General features: G+C 42.0%; 1 protein-coding gene across 1 annotated transcript in view; it reads right to left on the bottom strand.

Annotated features, from left to right (window-relative positions):
* Nucleotides 1–21,164, bottom strand: part of VGLL4 (vestigial like family member 4) — a 94,585-nt gene extending 73,421 nt beyond the window's left edge. Inside the window, exons 1-2 of the mRNA XM_083429240.1 lie at nt 20,818–21,164; nt 16,504–16,580 (exon numbers count right to left, since the gene is read on the bottom strand). Coding sequence (XP_083285366.1) covers nt 16,504–16,567 — 64 coding nt within the window. The 5' untranslated portion in view covers nt 16,568–16,580; nt 20,818–21,164. The remainder of the gene's footprint in view (nt 1–16,503; nt 16,581–20,817) is intronic.
* Nucleotides 21,165–21,400: the final 236 nt, after the last annotated feature.

The raw sequence follows: 21,400 nt of genomic DNA, 5'->3' as shown, positions 1-21,400 counted from the left end.
TCTTCCATGCTGATTGTTACCATAAGGCAAGAACACTCGGCTGATAAAGGCCAGCCCCTTTACCTTTGCTTCATAAGTTCCTCTCTGTTGTCCATATGTCAACTGAAGTAATTCAAAAAGGGAAGAGTAATTGCTACACAAATCTTTGTAAGCCTCTGTACTTTTGTCATGTTCAGATGTGTGTTCATGAGTAGTAGTAGCAGCTCCTACTGCTCACTTTTTGCATAGTTTCCTCATGAGTAATCAAGGTGACTTCAGAATAGCGGGATACATGAATTACACTTCATATTACAGAGGTAATTGTTAGAAAAGCCATCTGCGGCACACATGACTCCTACCATTAAAAGTTCAGAGTAGAAACTTTTGAGTCATGGAGAACAGAACAGAACAGAATCTCTGTCTTTCAGCAAAGAGACCTTCGACGACAGACTATGTTTTTATATTTTACTTCTCACCCTATTATTAAAATTCAAGTATGCTTTGAAAAAGAAAGCATTCTGACATCTCCCACATTTTAAGTTATCATATTATGGTTTTTTTACTATTTCGATTTCAAAACAAATGAGCACAAACGTGTGTGCACCTGCAATGTTCAAGAGCAATTCTCCTGTCTTGCTTATTGATCTCAGTTCTCAACAAGTGTGGCCCTCTTGGATGGATGGAATTAGACTTTTGTGTTGAACTAAAAATGGTAGTTTACAAAGCTACATGTATTTATTCATTAGAATGTCACTTACAAACTGCAACATGAACAGTGAAACAGCAAGAAAAGTCACCTAGCTATTTGTTCAAACCCCACAGTTATGCAATACTTTAATTAGGATGAACCAAAATGTCAAACTAGTGGCAAACGTTTGAATACCTATTTGTTGCTTATTGCCATACCACTTTCACTAGTGATGTGTATGAACAGGAAGTATAGATGGTGTTTCAAGCAGAGGTGCCTAAACATGGTCACAATGCCTCTCCTTGGTGTAAGGGTCACAGTGTTGCATGTGAACATGGCCACTAAGTCAAATTATGACTTACCATGAACAACTGTGCATGATGGCACCCAGGAAGAAAACCACAGCTGCTTGAGACAAATCATGATTCTGCGATTAGACATCATGCTGAGTCAAGCTAAGGCTTATCTCTAGGTAGTGTAGCAGGAAAAGAGTCAAGTGGCAACAGTTTTCATCCTAGACAACAGTATGCTTGCATGTTGACAGCGAGCTATAATATAGCTTAGTATTACATGTGAATCAGACCAATGCTTTATGCAGCCCAACAGTAAACAATAGGTTATGTCCCTGTCCATTAGGACATATCATTGTACATTTTTCACTATGAAAATTAACTTTAGGAGACTGCAATTTTGAGCACAAAGTGGCAGGGGAGGGGGATTCAAACCCTCTCACTGCCCTCGGTTTCTCCATTTCAAATACCTCCTTCCAAATCCCACATCTCTATACCCCAAAACTTTGGGCCACTCATACTCATACATCCATCTAATTAGCAGGCCATGCCCTAAAAGAATCCAGTTCCTTATCTATGCTCTATGCCTTCTGTTGGATAGTACATGTTCAAAAACAAAAAATATATGCCGCTGTAGCATACAGGGCTTATAGGGCATATGGAACCTTAGAAGGCATTGGTGATATGTATCATTAAAAATAGCCCAGAACATATTTGAGGGTGCAGAGATATTCAAATCCCAGTTCCTCATTTAAACTATATCTGTACCTTCGGATCAAAGAAGGAACTGCAATCTTAAAATAAAGAACTGGGAAGCAACTTCAGCTTAATGCTCTAGCACGGGCAGAGTGGCACAGATGAGTGCCCAAGGTTCTTCTATTTATTGCATCACACATTTTGTGAAGAATTTTTAAAGCATTTTGTAGAAATAACAGGCAGTTATAACACACAGTTAATAATCGGCATTATGTGGAAATAATAAGCAGTTAACAGATAAACGTCTTCCTCGTGGCTTGAATTGCACCGATGCATCTTTCTTAAAAACCAGTTGGGTTGTAAATTGGTATTTCTCTTTTTACCCTAGAGTCACAGTGATGGGTTAAAGTCCACCCCTCAGTACCAAATTCTGACATGACATCACAATGCAAAGCAGAAGGCATATTTTAACATTAAAATGAACACATATACTATCTTCTTTAACATTAAAATGAACACATATACTATCTTCTTTTAGTCAGCAGTTCTTGGCACTTGTCTTCTTTCATTGCTCTAATACCCAGAAGTGAGCAGGAAAGGCAGGATAGTGCCTGAACCAAATGAATGAGGATAGGTAAGCTGCAGGAGGAAAACAGGGAAGATTCAGCACTCATCACTTCCCATACTCCATTTGATGATAAAGAGAATGGGTCAAGACACGCATGAGGGGGAAATATGTTGCTATCATCAACGCATCTATTTGCTATCTATTTGGCCTCAAGTTATGGGAGGTTCAAAACCAGTATGTTGCAATAGGAAGGGAACTGCAGAGGAACCACCAAAAAAAGAGACTGATGCAGATTCATTTTGAGGTCACGGATTGAGGTGTATTCTGTGCACTTCTGGCTGGAGAAGAGGGAGATGGAGAGGTCTCCATTAAGAAATCATAACTGCAACTCATGAATACAGTGGTGCCTCGCAAGACGAAATTAATTCGTTCTGCGAGTTTTTTCGTCTTGTGAATTTTTCGTCTTGCGAAGCATGGTTTCCCATAGGAAATGCATTGACGGTTTCCCATAGGAATGCATTGATGGTTTTAAGAAAAAGGCGCAAGACGTTTTCGTCTTGCGAAGCAAGCCCATAGGGAAATTCGTCTTGCGAAGCAACTCAAAAAACAAAAAACTCTTTCGTCTTGCGAGTTTTTCGTCTTGTGAGGCATTCATCTTGCGAGGTACCACTGTATATATTTTTTTAAAAAAAGACTTTTCACTTCTGCACAAGGGAAGAAAATCATCACCTCTCTTCCATTTGAAGATGGGCAGAGAAAGGTATTGAAGTGTGAATATATTTGTGAACGTTTGCTCGAATGTTATGCAAACATGAATGGTCTTGGTTGCTATTAGGTTACTAGATAACAAATCCCCATTTGCTATATTGGCATTTATTCTTAAATAAACATAGGTGTGTGACTATTTTCACTTACACTTGTTGATTTTTAAACAGTGATTCATGATGGAAAGGAACAAAGCAAAGGGACTAATATGAGAGCATCATATTTATATAAAATGAAAGGTGGTTTCAGACTTACTGGTTAAAGCTTATTTAAAATGACAAAAAGCACACTGCTTACTCCAAAGGAGTGGGGATCTGGATCAGGCTGATGAGGTAGATCCAGATCTGGGCCTATCCTCTGCTCTGCAGCCACAGCTCAAATTTAAATTCAGTGCTGACTACAACCCCCACTTTAAGCTGCAGCTGGCTCCACTCTAGAGCTCTCAGGTAAGGCTGCTCCCAGTGGGGCTCCCAAATGCAAGTGTTTCCCCCTGTATTCCTTTGGTGTTTGCTGCCCTGGGCTCCTTTGGGAGGAAGGGTAGGATAGAAATATAGTGGGCTCCTTTGGGAGGAAGGGTAGGATAGAAATATAGTGTGCCATATTCCACTACTGGAAGCCAGCACAATGATTCCCAGTAGATCAGTGGGACGTCCCCATCATTTGCTCCCCAAATCTGCAGGAGGGTCGGGAGAATTCCCCAGAACAATACACAAGGGAAGGAGAGGTAAGACTGTTCTACTGGGCAAGCAGAAAAAGACAGAACAATCTCCTTAGCAAGATCGCTTATAAGCACAGAACTGAAAAAGAATATCACATAATGAGACGGAATGTATGGCTAATTTTCCTAACCGAAAAACTAACAAAGAGGGTACATGCCTTAAACAACACATCTGGTTTTTTTTAAAAAAAAGTTTGGTACCCTATCACAAAATGCTGAAACAAACATCCTGATGAGTAGAACCACCAACCATGCCTATGGAATTATGACAAAATCTTATACATTATTCTTTGTTTTCTGAGGGAAGAGGATGGGAATGGGGAAAACTTCTTGTTTTGTTTATACACTGTTGAAAGCTAATAAAAATTGTTGTTGTTATTAAAAATAATCTCCTTAGCGTTTTGCTGAATACAATTCTTTAAGAAACAAACAAATAACTTTTGTCCATTTATTTTAGTGAATCTACTGAAAGTAAAACTTAGTAGGTTTTAACCAAAGGAAAATAAAGCCAGTACTTTTTGCAATCATTTTCACTATGATGTACATGAAGTGCATCAAACATTCAGAAGCTGTATAAAACTTTTCTATCTTTATTGCTCCTGAAATTCTCACCAAAAACTTGCATTGAATCTAAAATAACTAAGGAATCAAAGCAGAATGGATGTGAATTTTTAGCGGTGCAAACAGGCATATGTATACATTTAGAAGCTAGGAAAGGCTTCTTTAGGAGATGCCTTTTTGTTTGGAATAGTGCAAGCAACTATGCAATTTAATAAATAACATTAATTTCTGATCCAAACATCTTTTAATTGTAGTACATGACAAGAGGCAAGCAGGTCACTACAAATAAGCAACTGAGAAGAGATAGTGCTTAGTCTCAGTTCTCTGTTGCAACAACCCATTAAAATCTAAATAGAGATCTGTAGGATGCACACTTATGACATTCATTCTTGTTCAGGCCTACAGAAATGGCTGGTTTAAAGACTGATTCTTCTGAAGCTGTTTACTGATTTTATTATTTTTATGTCACCTGTTGTATACTACATTTTAATGCTTTGCATTACATTTGATGAAATGTTACATATTACCCTGGGAACCTTCAGGTTCAGGGGTGGATTATACATATAGTTACTATTATTAAAATAATGATACTGGTATTCATTTCTATTACCTAGTTTATTATTTAGAAAGTGTATATGCTTGTAATTTAGAAACAAATTCACTTAAGTGTTACACAAACCCATTAAAAAAATTATCTGCATTTGATTTGCATCTTGAAGCAACATGCTAGCCATGCTTGGACCATCATATCTCAGTTTAATAAGCAGAGATATGAACAAACCCCCTGCACACAGCTGCTTTTGCTCCCGCATTTGTACACACAGGGAAGGAAGCCACATTTATCCACAGCTCCCCATTTTATCCGCACTAGGAAATTATGGTTAATAGCTTTCAATCAAACCGGGATATCAGGCTATGGTTTAAAGTTGGCTGCCTGTCAGATCCTGGCTTGCTTGGAAGCCATTAACCATAGGTTCCTTCTACATCCACACTGGAAATTAAGGTCAGCTCCAGCTTTCTGGGTCATTTCCCCACCTACATGAAAGAAGGAGCAAAGTTGCCTCTTCTGAGTGCAGAGGGCTCATTTTCAGTTCAAGTCATGAAGCTGAAATATGATCCATCTGAATGCCGTCATTACGTCAGACTGAATCAACCAATAGGTTTATAGTGAAACAAGCCTAGGTCCATTTAAACATGACAAACCCAAGGTCAGAGGGCAAGTTTCCATGGAGAACGCTTTCCTTAAAAATAATTTAACAATGGGAATTGTAGTCTGTAAAACAATGAACATGCACCCTTCTCATTTAAAACCCCAACAGATGCTACCCAAAAGTATCTAGAAGCTTAACATTACACCACTTTGCCTGAACCATTTGTACACTATACTTGTATAATATCCTTTTAATTACTTGGCCAGGATCCAAAGGATTTTGTTAGACATGGCCAAGGAGTTAGGCTTCCCCAAGGGCATCTTGATTTCCTTTGAACGTGGCATTACAAAGTGTGTTTGAAATTCCCTTGTTTTCAAAAAGGCAATATGCCATGTAGCATGAGGGGAGGGGGAATGTTTGACGAACACAAACCCAAATATCTTTTGGGCAGATGAAAATAGTACAGTTCATTGGAACCTTCTCTTTCACTCTGTAAGGTAAACAGAAAGCACCTTTCAGTTTGGATACTTCAACATATCTGGATAAAACTTGCCCCCACCCAAAAAAATATCTACATGGCCACCCTCATTTTTTGAAGTTCCAAGTAAACACAAGAATTTTAACAGCTCTTGATGGGTCTTTTGGACTACACTTGGTGAGTAACAAATTGCAAGGAATAGTCAGGCTCTTCCCAGAAGTTAACAGCAATAAGCAGTGTACCCAATACCTTGAAGTCCTTTCCCCTTACTGGGATGTGAAGAGCTGCCACATTTACAGACACACTGATCCAAGCAAGATCATTGGATTTAAATTTTCTTTAAAATGCTTGGGATGACCTAATGTTGAAAATTATATCAATTCAAACAGTACCTAGATACGACACAGCTTTCCCTGAAATGGGGCCAAAATGTTTTGAAATACACACATTGGGTTTGAATACATTTTAGGTTCTATGTTCTATAAGGGGACTGATATATGCAGTCTTCTGCCTTTGGCTAAAAGATTCAATTTGACAATCTTGTGGTTTCTTCTAAAGCATTCTTGGTTCTAAGTAGTACAACTAGTATTAACAACACATATCACTTTGACGGTTTCATTGTTGATATATGTCAGAGGACTGCCATCAGAACCAGGGAGGGAGGCAGGGGGGCCGTTGGGATACAGAGAGCCTCCGAAACTCCTGAGGAGCAGTTCCTCTTCCAGCGGTGAGAAAAGCCACACCTCCAGTGGGGAAGACAGGGAAGGGGCCAGCCAAGCGGAGAGAGGGCTTGAGGATGCTGCTAAGAGCCCCAGCACTTCACCTCACCAGGCTGGCCAGGAGGAACGCACAGCCCTTTCATCACCCAGCTTGCGCAGAGGAGTGAAACACAAGGGGGGTGGAGGAGACTTGGGGTGCCGAAGTTCTTATGTTGGGGGAGAAGCTGAAAGGGACCACTCCCGGATTCTGCAAGTGACTGAGACGGACATGAACTTGGTAGATCTGTACTGTAAATAGTTTGCACAATTAAACCTGTAAAAGACAGGTCAGAGTCCTGTAAAAGACAGGTCAGGTGGTTACTCACGAGCAACCACCACCAGCACCTGACACTATAGAACAGGGATCTCCAGGAGGGTACACAATATTGTCCCAGGCTGCTGGGATTAGGCTGAAAGAAACATTCTAATATAGTTCAAAAAGTGGGAGGTGCCATATCTTTAAAAGTGGTCACAAGACCAAAAATGTTGCCTATGGAACATGGTAGTTGCCCAGCTCAACAACAACAACCAAATCAAATAGAGAAGTGGACCACAAAGGCTAAAATCTGGCCTGTGAGAAAGCAACAGATGTGATCAAATGTCAACCTGTTTGCATTTAGGTCAGTAGAGCAGCTCATGATAATATGTTGGTTGGGGGGGGGGGGAGTCTGTTGTCAAGTAATCCTACCAGATTAACATATTTTAGTCTGATCTTCTGTATGTGTGTAAATATCACTTGATCAGTATTATTCTACAAAACCATAGCTTCGGCAGTGTTTATTTACTCATAAACAGTACGAATCTGGGCTGCATCCAATCCTAGTCCTACTCAAGAATTGACCCAATGAAGCTGAAGAACAGGAATAACTAAAATTCTTTCATTTCTTTCATTCAGTACTTTGAGTACTGAATATAACCCACAATTTACTAACAAAGTATATATATTTTTTTAAAAAATCAGAACACAGACTTACTGAGTGATATTCTTAAAGCAGTTTGGGGGTGACTTGTTTGAAAGACTGCCTTCCCCAGTGCTTTTTTCAGAGGTACTCAAGGGTGCGTAGTACCAGCACCTCTTTTTGTTGTTGTTAAAAAGTGTGGCACTTACTGTAACAACTTCATGGGTATGCAGTGCCAGCACCTATTTTTCTAGGGGGGAAAGCACTGGCCTTCACCCTAATAATAATAATAATTAATATTATTTATTATTTATACCCTGGCTGGGTTTCCCCAGCAACTCTGTGCGGCTTCCACCAAATAATAAAAACAATACAGCATCAGACATTAAAAACTTCCTTAAACAGGGCTGCCTTCAGATGTCTTCTGTTGTAAGATAGTTGTTTATTTCCTTGACATCTGCTGGGAGGGTGTTCCACAGGGCGGGCGCCACTACCGAGAAGGCCCTCTGCCTGGTTCCCCATAACCTTACTTCTCGCAGTGAAGGAACCACCAGATGGCCCTCGGAGCTGGACCCTCGGGCACATAAGAAAGGACTATTTCCAATGTTTCTATTTTGTTGGGGCGGGGGGGGGGGGTGTACCGCAAGTCACTTTGGGAAGATTTATGGTCCTAAAGTGGCACAGAAGTCATTTACACAAGCAAACAGCTTAATTGTGCCCCCTCTCCAAGTAGGCAGTAACCATGACATTATTTCTGATTGGGGGCCTTTACTCTTTCAAACTTTTTAAAGACCCAAGTTAAAAAAATTAGGAACAGAAATGTTACTAATGTGCATACCGAATGAAAAAATATGTAAGATCTGCCAATAAAAATGGACTGTCTAAGCTCAATTGTTATTCCGACTTTCCAAACTTGGTGTCTTTCAAGTGTTTTGGACTACAACTCCCATCAGACCAGCTGATGACGTAGCCAACGGTAGGTGATGGAAGTTGTTGTCCAAAACCTCTGGAGGACCCATGCTGGGGAACCCTGCATCCCAGGGACAATCAAGTCACTGCCACACCCTTCCATCCATCATAGTCAGTGTGGTGTAGTGGTTAAGAGCGGTGGACTCGTAATCTGGTGAACTGGGTTCGCTTCCCCACTCCTCCAGATGTAGCTGCTGGGTGACCTTGGGCTAGTCACACTTCTCTGAAGTCTCTCGGCCTCACTCACCTCACAGAGTGTTTGTTGTGGGGAAGGACGGGAAAGGAGAATGTTAGCCACTTTGAGACTCCTTAGGGTAGTAATAAAGCGGGATATCAAATCCAAACTCTCTCTCTCTCTCTTTCTGTGAATGACGAGCTCTGTTGCCAGAAGGTACATGCTAGAACAAGCCTCAAATTTGCAAGACGGTTTGCTTAATGTCAGAATATGAACACTATTGGGAAATATTGGGGGCATTTCCCAGTTGCCACACATCAACTTGAAGATGGTTGTTTTTTAAAGGTTGTTGTACACATGTGAAAACTCTTGTATCAGATTTCCGGATCCCATCCATATAAGTGCAACAGCAGCTATACCTTATTTTTCTTATGGTCACATGCCTTCCTTGTTTTTGCCCTGATTCTACATTTCCAGCTGACAAGAGGAAGCAGGGCTAGAGAAGGGTTAGTGGAGGAAAATGGTAAACACAGTACAGAGAAATTCCATTCCACTTGCAACTTGAGCAGGATGCAGACTAATGCACAAACAAATAAAGGGAATTACGGAGGCTTATCTGATGTTAAAATCTCATTGTTGCTGTCAGACAACTCAGCTCATGCAAGCTCAAAATAGTACTGTACTACTTCCTAGAACAAGGCAGCTCACAATTCCAAGAGCACAAAACTTCAAAAACAGCCTTGGAAAAGGCAAGCAGGTTCACACTTCTACCTAGTGATGCATCTAGAGTCTGAGCACTGCTCCAGCACCAAAACAACAGCAGACACCACTGCCACAAGCATATCTCCATGTAATGCAGCATATAAGTGGAGGGCTATACAGCCTACAATGGATTCTCCTTAATGGGATGTGGCTTTCTCATTTATAGAGACCTGATTAAGAATCTACCTGCTGCTGACAAATTAAGTGTTGCTCCATGTACTTGGCTTTTATGTTGAATGGATTTTTAAGATTAGTGTGGATTTTTTATCGTAGCATTGTATTATTTTTTCGTGCAATGCCTAGATAATTTATTTTATGAAGCTTCTTAATGAGGATGGTAATAATGTAGCAGTCATGGGATCCTGAAATTACGTTCAAATGAATTTAGCAATTGCTGGTGGCCACAGTTTCCTCCTAGACAGAGGAACACAGAAGTAATATACCCAAACCAAATATACATAAAAATATCTATTCGCAATTTCTAAAATCCCTTTTTCATTAATGCATACTTATCTCATGACTATACAAATTCATTTGGTATAGTTTCTTTGAGATGGGAATAAGGTTAAGGCTAGGGTACAAGCAATGTACCGTATTTTTCGCTCTATAGGACGCACTAGACCACAAGACACACCTAGTTTTTGGAGGAGGGAAACAAACAAAAAAATATTCTAAATCTTAGAAGCCAGAACAGCAAGAGGGTTCGCTGCGCAGTGAAAGCAGCAATCCTTCTTGCTGTTCTGGCTTCTGGGATAGCTGTGCAGCCTGCATTCGCTCCATAAGACGCACACACATTCCCCCTTACTTTTTAGGAGGGAAAAAGTGAGTCTTATAGAGCAAAAAATACGGTATATAACCCTTGCAAAACACGACTACAAGCCAAGGTCTATTTCAGGGTTTCCCAAACTTGAGTCTCCAGCTGCTGTTAGACTACAACTCTCATTATCCCTAGCTAGCAGGAGCAGTGGTCAGGGATGATAGGAATTGTAGTCCAAAAACAGCTAGAGACCCAAGTTTGGGAAACCGGGGATAGCTGGCTAACCTTCAACCTTCCAGGTCAGGAACAGGACTGATCTGGCTGCCCATCAGCTACCAGGTCAAATCCAAGGTGCTGGTACAGACACACACAGTCCTAGGCACCTTGGGACAAAGATACCTAAAATCCCTCATCTACCTAAACAAAGTTGTTTTCCATTTGCCTGCACAAACACTACATCTAAGATGAAGCTTTGTTAATCAACTTGAACTTTGCAGTGACATGTTTGCATTATGCTTTGTTTGTATTCCTGTTACAAAGGAACACCCTTTCATGATTACATCAGATACTGTATGATGGCAGTTGGTTTAACAGCTCCTAGTTTAAACTATGATAAGGAAAACACTACATGAATCTTGGGCTGGGGTGTTTTTTAAGGGGGGGGGTTGTTGCTGTTAATTTTTTCTACCAAATTCTTGGATCTTATGATTTATGTGAAAATTATTCAATTTGCTTGTGTGCTTTTTGATATTTTGTTTCTGACTACTTTTGTTATGCTTGTGGTTATATAATTTTTTAGATTTTGTAAGCCGCCTTGAGCATAGTTTTTAACTTTGGAAAGGCAGCATAAAAATAAAACGAACGAGCCTACCATGCAAATTTACTTAACAGACAGGTCAAGACCATAATGAAGTAAGAAAACGAACTGAACAGGACCTCTGCATTTGATCGTGCTGAAGCTGTGCTAAGCAAGTGTTAACAATTTGGATCTATTTTAAGATAGATACTGCTTCTGAGGAATAAAATAAGATACTGGTTGCTAAATCAAATGACGGTTCTATTCTAAGCAGAGCTCTCTTCTAAATGTAGCAGCAACTATGTGGAAAGGGGGTCAACACTCATCTATTAATAAGGTTTTTTATTGTGCACTGGTATTATTGCCTTTGTTCTCAATCACAGATTTCAGATTTTTCGCTACTGGAATAGGAAACACAAAATTAGAGATCGAATTTAAACACTACATTGCAGTAAAATCATTTCTACTACATTTTAGATGTTTAACTTTTTTTTAAAAAAAAAAAATCTCACTGGAGCTCAACATACAAATTCAACACTTACTAGAAGTCAAATATAACGGCTTTGTTAAGTAATTCCACCATAACAGGTTTTACAATTTGCATCTTGTGCAATGCAACGCCAACTGCTATGTGCTATGCAGATGAAGCGACTTCAGCAACTATCAAGTGTTACAACAGAACTCATGTTTTGTTTTTGATTTCAGTATGTGGAAGAGGTTCAGTATTTGTATTTTTAGTCCACTATATCCTAGAAGTTTGGAGTGAAAAGCTATACCTCAAAAGCATTTTAGGGAACGGGGGAAACCCTACTGGACCAGGTCAATGGTCCAGCTAGTCCCGCATCCTGATCTCATAGTGGTTAACCAAATGCCTGTGGAAAACTCACAAGCAGGATCTGAGCACAAGAAGCCTCTCCCTTCCTGTGGTTTACTGCAACTGCAAATACCGTAGCTGGAACAGAAACAACAGAGTTGCGGGGGGGAATGAGAATTCAACCGTAAGAGAATCTACCCAATATTCCTAGCTACTCCTTGCAGCACTCTACTTTCAACTCATAAAGAAAATAAATAGTTTTGGTTAGATTTTCAATAGTCAAGAAACATTTCGATTCCTAATGACTTGCAAAAGTACAAAAAAAATATTTAAGAACACGCTTCCACATACACCTACCCCAAAAAAGATGCCTAATGATGACTGAGCATGCTCAGCGGAGACTGAATGCTGACTGGCTATTGGGAGGAAAACAGAAAACAACTAGGGAAGGAAGAATAGAACGTGTATCCTCAGAGAGCACTCATTACTGCAACATTTTGTTGCAGGTTTTACGAGTATTTAGTATAGTGGTACCTCCGGTTGCAGATGGGATCTGTTCCAGGCAATGATTAGATCCCGAGGTTTCCGCAACCAGAGGGACTGCTTCTGTGCATGCGCACGCGGCAGAAACCCAGAAATATACTTCCAGGTTTGCCGCTTATGTATCCCGAAGTTTACGTAAGCGGAGGGATACTTAAGCGGAGGTACGGCTGTATTATTATTGTGACCACTTCTTTATATATACATACTCCCAAGAACTATTTTTTGTTGATTAGACAAAAGAATTATTTCCACTATCCTATTTTACATCAGAAACAGTAAGCCAAGAAATTAACACTGTTGCCCAGAAGTTTCATTAAATTTGGTGAGTTACCTAAACTCTTATTCAGCTGTTAGTCTTTTACCAGAAACTGAGGGAAGTTGGCATGCTGAGAGTATGGCTTAATTTGGCTGAGACACACATTACAGAAACAGTTACATTTTCAAGTTGTTAAATAGACTGGAAAATGGGGCAATTGTCTGTTTTGCTGCCTTGCGCTTCTTTTTTTTAAGACATATAATGTAGCTTGGTGCTCATTAGCATAATCACAGAGTATAATTCCCCACTAAGGGAGAGAAATGGCTAAATATTTTTCATATTCGTTTTGAAATACAGTTGTAAAAGGTTCAACTGATTCTATAGATATTGTACTTTTCAAATAGTGAATGCTTATGTTATATCCTATCCAAAGAAATTCAGCAACCTTTTCCAGTGTAATTCATGGGAAACAATGGCTTTATTTCCTTTTCCTTGCATTACACTGTTGGAATTCTGGTTAACAACACAATGTACTACTACTGGTGTGAAAATGCAACAATAAATAATAATCCATGTACAAATTTGGGTATAACAAACCTCAACTCTATTCATCAAGGCAATCCTAGTATCCGCTACCTGGAAGTAAAGCCCATTGAATTCAACAGGACATATTTCTGAGCAAATATGTTTAGGACCGTGCTGTAAAACTGGAGCTTGAAGAAGAGTCCTAGAAATTAATCTGCTTTGATGTGGCACAATTGCACTCTAAACTGTGAACTGTTTTGTGATAAAACATACACAACTGGACACAAAACAAGACTACACATGAGCATTTTTGCAGTTTGTAAAGAAGGGTTTTAAAAAAACAAAACCCACTGGTCTCAACTTTCAGTCAGTCCAGCAATCTGGATTTCTTGTTATTAGCTCATACCTTCCCTCCTAGACTCCCTTTATTATCTTAACAATAGCAACATACTATTGTTGCCTTTTAATACATCTATATGAATTCATGGGAAATAGAAGTTATTATATTAGGATGGCTTATGTGCTTTCTCCCATCAAGCTACAGCAGTAATTGTTCAGCATCTACAAGCCAGATGTTCTGGTTCTATACACTAATATCTGTTTTCCTGATGTGAGGGTGTTCCTTTTACATCAGGCTTCCTCAACCTCGGCCCTCCAGATGTTCTGAGACTACAATTCCCATCATCCCTGACCACTGGTCCTGCTAGCTAGGGATCATGGGCGTTGTAGGCCAAAAACATCTGGAGGGCCGAGGTTGAGGAAGCCTGTTTTACACAGTAATTCTACATTTGTTTCATATGGGGTACAAAGTATGAATATATGTACCCCCCCACTAAGGTCTCTACTGTTATGTTCTTGCCCTGAAGAAAAATGGCTGCAGCCACAATGTCACATATAATGAGGAATCAGACAGATCCTAGCAAGTTGGGCAGGGATTTAAATGAGGCATCACACACCATTAAACCCTTCCCAAACATTCCCAGATCAGTATTAATTATTTTTAAAGGAAAAAAGACATACACACTTTTGGGAGGGATTAAGAAATGTCCACATCTTTAAAGGAATGGGGAACAACACACAACAGAGCAGTAGACATGCAAGCTAACAAATTAAGATTCTGTCATTAACCAAAAGAAATGTTGGCATGAACCTGCACACAATGCATGCTGGCATTAAATAAATCAGGGCCTCACAGTTTTTAAATCTGTGCTTTGACTTTGGTGATTTAATGGGGGTGGAATTTATGTTGTCCTTCTTATTCACTGTTTTATGTATTATCTGTATCCAAATTGTTTTCTTACTTATTCACTGCAAGTTGCCCAGAGAGCCTTATGTTATGAGGCAGGAGGAGTATTATTATTATTATTAATAATAATAATAATAATGAAATAATAAATATATAAATAGCCCAAACGGGTAGGGAGGGGCATGAAATGAAAGAGAGAAAATACAGTGCTGGCAAACTACACACATGGTTTCTGAAATTAATACTAGAGACTAACCATGTTAAAAAAAAAGGTTGAATACAAGGCAAAGCCAAGCATGGAACAATTTCCAAATAGGTTTGGAGAAATCAATAAACCGCTGTGTATATTCACAGATTTATTCAGTACTAATCCAAGCAGATGTAACAGGCAAACTGCCACCCTTCATTGTTTGATAACTATTTGTACAATACTCAGAACACAGTAGAAGCAAACGGACACAGGCCAACGTCAACAGCAATGTTTGCAATAATTTAAATGTGGAATTTTACACCTTCAGTACTTTCTTTCTCACCAACCCTTAAGGAAGCCTGTAATAATACAGTTTTTCAGAGTGAATGCCTCCTAGAACAAATGAAGATCTCCACACTAAGCAACTCGCTGCCCACCAATGGGAAATGAGCCATTTTCCTGCTTGCTTTCAGTGACTCAACGCTGCACTCAAATTATGTAATACAGTGGTACCTCGGGTTAAGAACTTAATTCGTTCTAGAGGTCCATTCTTAACCTGAAACTGTTCTTAACCCGAGGTACCACTTTAGCTAATGGGGCCTCCTGCTGCCGCTGCACGATTTCTGTTCCCATCCTGAAGCAAAGTTCTTAACCCGAGGTACTATTTCTGGGTTAGCAGAGTCTGCAACCTGAAGCGTATGTAACCTGAAGCATCTGTAACCCGAGGTACCACTGTACCATTGGCCTCAATGTAAGATCACATAACATATTTCAGGAATTTCCTTAGTAAACAAACTGGTTTAACACAAACTTACTCCGACTGATAGCTCATTAGGTAGAGCACAAAACTCTTAATCTCAGGGTTGTGGATTTAAGCCCCACGTTGGGGGAAATATACCTGCATTGCAGAGGGTTGGACTAGATGACCCTCAAGGTCCCTTCCAACTCTATGATTCTATTAAACTTAATCTTAACCAATTATGGGCAGGCCAAGCAAGTCTTAATGTGGGATTGCAAGAGTAGGCCAACGCCTGCTGCTTCATCCAGGCAATATAACCCATGTACTCTATTTCATTTGCACTGTATCTCCCCAACCTACATTCAGCAAAAGGAAATTTTCCCCTCTAGCTTTCAAATCTTTTATTAATCATTGAAATGTCCACAAAGGTTTCTGTCTTACACACAAGAAAGGCAACACAATGAGCAAAGTAAGAATCTATTTAGAAACCAACTAGGATATTTTGGTTCATTCACACCAAAATAATTTAACATCTTTCGATCTGTGCATTTTATACATGAACTACAGTCATGTAGAGGGATGCGGGTTGCGCTGTGGGTTAAACCACAGAGCCTACGGCTTGCCGATCAGAAGGCCAGCGGTTCAAATCCCTGCAACGGGGTGAGCTCCTGTTGCTTGGTCCCTGCTTCTGCCAACCTAGCAGTTAAAAAGCACGAAGTGCAAGTAGATAAATAGGTACCGCTCCGGTGGGAATGTAAACGGCATTTCCGTGTGCTGCTCTGGTTCACCAGAAGCAGCTTAGTCATGCTAGCCACATGACCCGGAAGCTGTACACCGGCTCCCTTGGCCAGTAAAACGAGGTGAGCACCGCAACCCCAGAGTCGTCCGCAACTAGACCTAATGGTCAGGGGTCCCTTTATCTTTACCTTTACCATCATGTATTCCATGCGCTGCTCTGGTTTCGCCAGAAGCGGCTTAGTCATTCTGGCCACATGACCCGGAAAAACTGTCTGCGGACGTCGCCAGTAAAGCGAGATGAGCGCCGCAACCCCAGAGTCGTTCGCGACTGGACTTGTCAAGGGTCCTTTACCTTTACAGTCATGTAAGTCAACAGCATGGATGCACAATGACTACCATACCAAACCTTACGACAAAGACAAAAGTTCAACTTTAGGCTTACGTTTTTCATCATCAGCATGCACGAGGGATGCTGCTCTTGACAAAACATCCAGTGGAGTCTCCATTCCTGGCAGGATCCTGAATAAAAAGAGAAATATTTTGTAACTTTCTGAAACATGAAAAATAAAGTGAGAAAAACATCTCATTGCTACAGAAAATAGTAAAGCAGGGACTTCTTTGACAAGCGGAGAGCAAGAATCCATTAAGATGAAATATCTGCATGTATTTCAAATCTCTGTTTTTAATTAGTTCCTCTGCAACCAAATCATAGTGCAATGTGTAACAGTTTATTCTGGGTGATCACAATGCCATTTATCATGGGTTGGGTTTGAATGACTAACCCTCCTCACCAAGTAACTGAAGAGATACCTGTGCAATCTAGAGTCATTCTCATCTACAAGCTAGGAGCAATGCAATTCTTCAGCTTCCACTAGAAAGTTCTGATCTAGAACCGAGCCAGCAACCATAGGCCCCTAAGACCTAAACATGCCCAAACAAGACTGTAAAAAAAGAGATGTAACTGTGGAAATATTACTTCCTGGCAACTACCTTCAAGGGTGGAAACTGAACCACTGACCCACCACATGCCTTGCTGGTTGCTGAAAATGGCTCTGTTGGAAAATTCATTTTGGAGTCACAGCTTCCAAACTGCATTGCAGGTGTCTTTACACTCCTCCCTAAAACAGGCAAGGGGAGGGGACGCTTCAGTGTTCAGGTTGTAGGAACTACTGTGAACACCTAATGACTGTTTTCATTAAATGGAATGGATAAGAAGATCATGGGAACCCTTTGTTTGATCTTTTAATAAGCCAACTCAGTTCCAGGAGCACTGCATGCGTAGCCAAACAAATCACTGTTGGTATGCAGCACACAAATGAAGCACATTTAACAATCCAAACAATAGCTCTGGACGTCCCAGGTAACCCAATTTTCTAGGCTGGTGCTAGGAATTTGAAGTCAATTCCCAGCGCTGCCGGGAGCACACAAAAATCCCTGTCTCAAAAGTTTCAAAAATTATAAAGACAACTATTGCAACAAAGATGGCAGAAACAACAAATATGATACACAGCAGTATAGTTCCATGGAGCAAACAGATTTGGCCCTATTCTAGCAACTTAACCTCACTTAGGCAAATGTAACCAAATGCAACACGTTGGCTCTCATTCATGGTCTTGTTAGCCCTGCTACAGACCTTCAGACCTATAAATCTGGCAACCTGCAGAAATGGACGATGAGCTGACTCATTTGTGGTCAGCGACAGATTTCTAATATAGACCATGAGTACCTAGACTACTGCTGCTTCTACCGGTCTGTACATGGCTTTAGGGTCAATCTCCACATGTGGATCAGCTCAGCAGGCTCGATGCACAGATGTGCAATGCACACAACATGCAGATGTATTGATCGGCTCTGCACAACACAGTCAGTCACTGGGTTGAGGTCAAGGGTGAGGACTCCCTTTGTGAAACCAATCCCTCCTCCAAATATTGATTCTACACAGTTTAAAATGCCTGAAAGAGCATTTTAGGAGGCTCTCTTTTTGCCACATCAACTTGACATGTATCTCTTGGAATTTCCAATAAGGCATTAAGGAAATACCCCTTCTGTTTTTAAAAGAATAACCCCACATCATTCTACTCTTTTATCCCAAATGAAATGTCACGAGCCTACATGTGCTTAAAAGCTACAAAAATTAGCTCATGTATCATATGTCATGACTGCTTACAAATAATTTTACACAAGGCCAGTGTGCTACGGTGATTAAGAAGCACACTTCCAGGCCTAGCATCCTTCAGGTGCTCTGGACTACAATTCTCAACCTTGTCAAATGGTCAGAGATGGTGGGAATTGTAATTCAAAACATCTGGAGGGGACATGATTAGGGAAGCCTGAGTTAAAGTATCCACCTAGAAGTAAGGAGACTCAAATTCAAATCAGCTATGAGGAGAGGTGGCCTTGGGCCGGTTACTAACTCAGGGTTGTTGTGAGAATAAGACTGGAAGCAGGAGAACCATACCTGCTGCCTTGAGCTCCTTGGAAATGCAATTATTTAGAAACTAGAAACAGGGTAGGTTTCAGCCACTTCAACAAATACTTTACACATAATAATGCCATAGTCTAAGAATAAAAGAAATTCAGGTAAGAGCATGAATTTAATATTGTAGAAGATGTTCCACAAAATGCATACAGAAACCTCTACAAAAGTAAGGCTCATCTTGCAAGAGCTTCCAGAATGGTGTGTCTTGGTCTCGCCTACTCTCCAACTGTCTCAGACTATAATTTAGATATAAATGAATGATGTTTGACCATGAAAGAGTCTACCTTCAGGGCAGCAAAGTGGATTTTAAGGCTTCTTTCAACATGAAAAGGGTGCTTTTGGACCAGAATTGTCATTCTTCATTACTACCACAGGAAAAAGGAATTGTATTTGTGGTGGGAACCATTGCTCTGCTTCCATTCTTCTGTTAACATGGGCTCACCTGCCAGAAATATTGGTTACAGCAGAACGTGTCTCAGTACAAAGAGCTGGAAGGCAGAATCTTGCGGCCCTTCCACTCCTACCTCATAATTGTAAACTAAACTGAAATTGTAAACTGCCCTGGAAAAAAATAAATCCTACACTGATTCAGTTTCGAAACCAGGCCAGTTAGTTCGGTTTTCTTTCCTTAGGACATAGCATACCATCATAGTGCCAGTTCACCCAGTTGGAGGAGTACTGCTTTGTGTGAGAAAACACAGAGAGAAAGTTTTTGATATGACACTAGAATCACCTCATGCTCTTCCCATCAAACTGTAAGATTTCTAGAAGGTAAGACAAATTAAATAACATTTCCTTGCTTTTCTTTTTAAACTGCTCCTTGAGGTTTTTTTTTCCACCATCCTTACATTCCTTCATATGCACCGTTGGACGCTGTCTCTCACAGACTCTGAACTCAGGTGATCTTTTGCTTTAAGAAGCTGCCAGTGCCACAAGCTGGAGGCGTCCAGAATTTCAAACCAAAGTTGCATCACAACTGTCAGAGAAGAAGGCGTGTTCATCAACAATGCAGATGGCATTCACTGGGGTGGAGGTAGATCCGACAGTCCTATTCTCATGGAACGAGAACCAGACGCCTTTTCCTTCATGCATTGCAAAGAGGACATAAAACTTCTATGCAATGCAATTTGGCTGATTCTCCTCAGCATAAGGCCATATACATGGAACAAATAAGAAAAGGAAGCAGCCAAACTGCACCTTCAAAGAGCCCATGAAGCAACAGAAGCCAGAATGGAGCTAGATAGTCCAAACGGGCCCACAAAGTAAGAGCAACCGGGTGGATGTGCCATCAGGTAACAGTCTACAAAACAACTCAAAGAGGACAAAATCACAGCTACTGCAAGATTTAGAAAATCAGACTTTTCTTGCCCCTCGTTGCTTCTGTCTCTTTCCTGGGACTCTTTGACCAACCCCTCAGCCAGTTGACTGGGATTACCTACTTCTGTGATCCACCCAGCAAGTCGGCGGTCCTAAAACGTCTGTTGGGTTAAACGTGCTCACGCGAAACAAATACTGGGAGACAGCAAGAAGCTGGGTGAGGCATCTTGCAAGCGCCTTGGCGAGGAAGAGCTCACCGCACGCGGCAGGATCTCCTCTCCACTAACACAGCAAGGAGCGCTGCCTCGATCAGGCAAAAGAAAGAGTCGCCTGCAGGGTTTATTCTGGGGAGCAAAGAATTCGGCTGCATTTGGACTAGTGTTAAGTTAGGGGCAAGTTAGCCCCGGCTTTAAAAAGGGGGGGGGGAGAAAGCGGGGTTTGTTTGCTTTTTAATGCAGCGTGCAAATCTGGATAGCGCCACTCGACCTCCCCCACCCCACCCCCCGCGCTCTTTTGCACATGCATTTTTAACATTGCAAACATTCTGAGAGGAAAACACGAGAGCTCAAGAGAGCCTCCTCGCACCTCCTGCTCGGGGTTTGGGTTCAGCTCTAGCGCGTTATCCCACCAAACAGACCAACGAACAAACAAACGAAAAGCAGCTCACGCGCGAAGACAGAGTGTGCAGGGCATGTGGCAAGTCTAGACACAACTCTCTGCAAAAGCACCCGGCCTGCTTGAGGGAGGCATGGAGCGGCTCCGGCCACCAGCTCCACGCCGACGCCTCCTCCTCCAGGGGGCCGTGCGCCTCGCCTGCTTGCCTGCCTGCCTGCCCGCGCATCTCCCTCCAGCAAAGCCCCCCCCCCCCGCGCGCCCAGCCTCGCGCCGCCCCACCAAGCGTGCCGGGCGAAGCGGGCTCGGCGAGCTGCAGCAAGCGCAGAGTTCCGTCGCCTCACTCACCAGTTTGCACGAGCTCCGCGCTGCTGGGTCGCTTCCCCCCTGCAGTGCAGAGCCGAGCTGAGCCGGGCCAGGAGGGGGGCGGAGACCAGCGTGCTCCCGGCGGCGGCGGCTGCTCCAAGCGCCGCTTGCGACTCCCGGCAGCCAAGCTGGGCTGCGCGGGCTCCGGCCGGAGAGAGCTCCCTGCTTGCTGATTGGGCGAGCGGGCAGGCGAGCGAGCGAGCGAGCGGGCGGCAGCTCCCCAAACAATGCGCGCCTTTGCCGAGTCAGCAGCCGCGCGAGGAAGCCCGCGCCGCCGTGCGCTGCTGGCCCAGGGAAGAATTCCAAGAATGATGGAATTCTCTTCCTAGCAGGTGGGGAGAGCCGCGCTGCCCCATTGGCTGCGGCGCCCATGAGATCAGCATACATTAGGATAATGAGGCCCTGACATCACATCCTCAGCAGGTAGAAAAGGGGAGGGCGAGGCGGGAGAGGCAGGAGGTACCTCAGCTGAAGGAGAGAGCCGGGTCGGGGAAGGGAGCCGCGAGCTGCCGTGACCCCTCCGGGGAGGAGGGTCGGCGCCGGCATTTATATCCCCCCCCCAACA

Source organism: Podarcis tiliguerta (assembly GCF_965153285.1).
Source record: "Podarcis tiliguerta genome assembly, chromosome: 2".
NCBI lineage: Eukaryota > Metazoa > Chordata > Lepidosauria > Squamata > Lacertidae > Podarcis > Podarcis tiliguerta.
The sequence above is the reverse complement of the archived record's forward strand: the minus strand, read 5'-3'. Positions and strand labels throughout refer to the sequence as shown.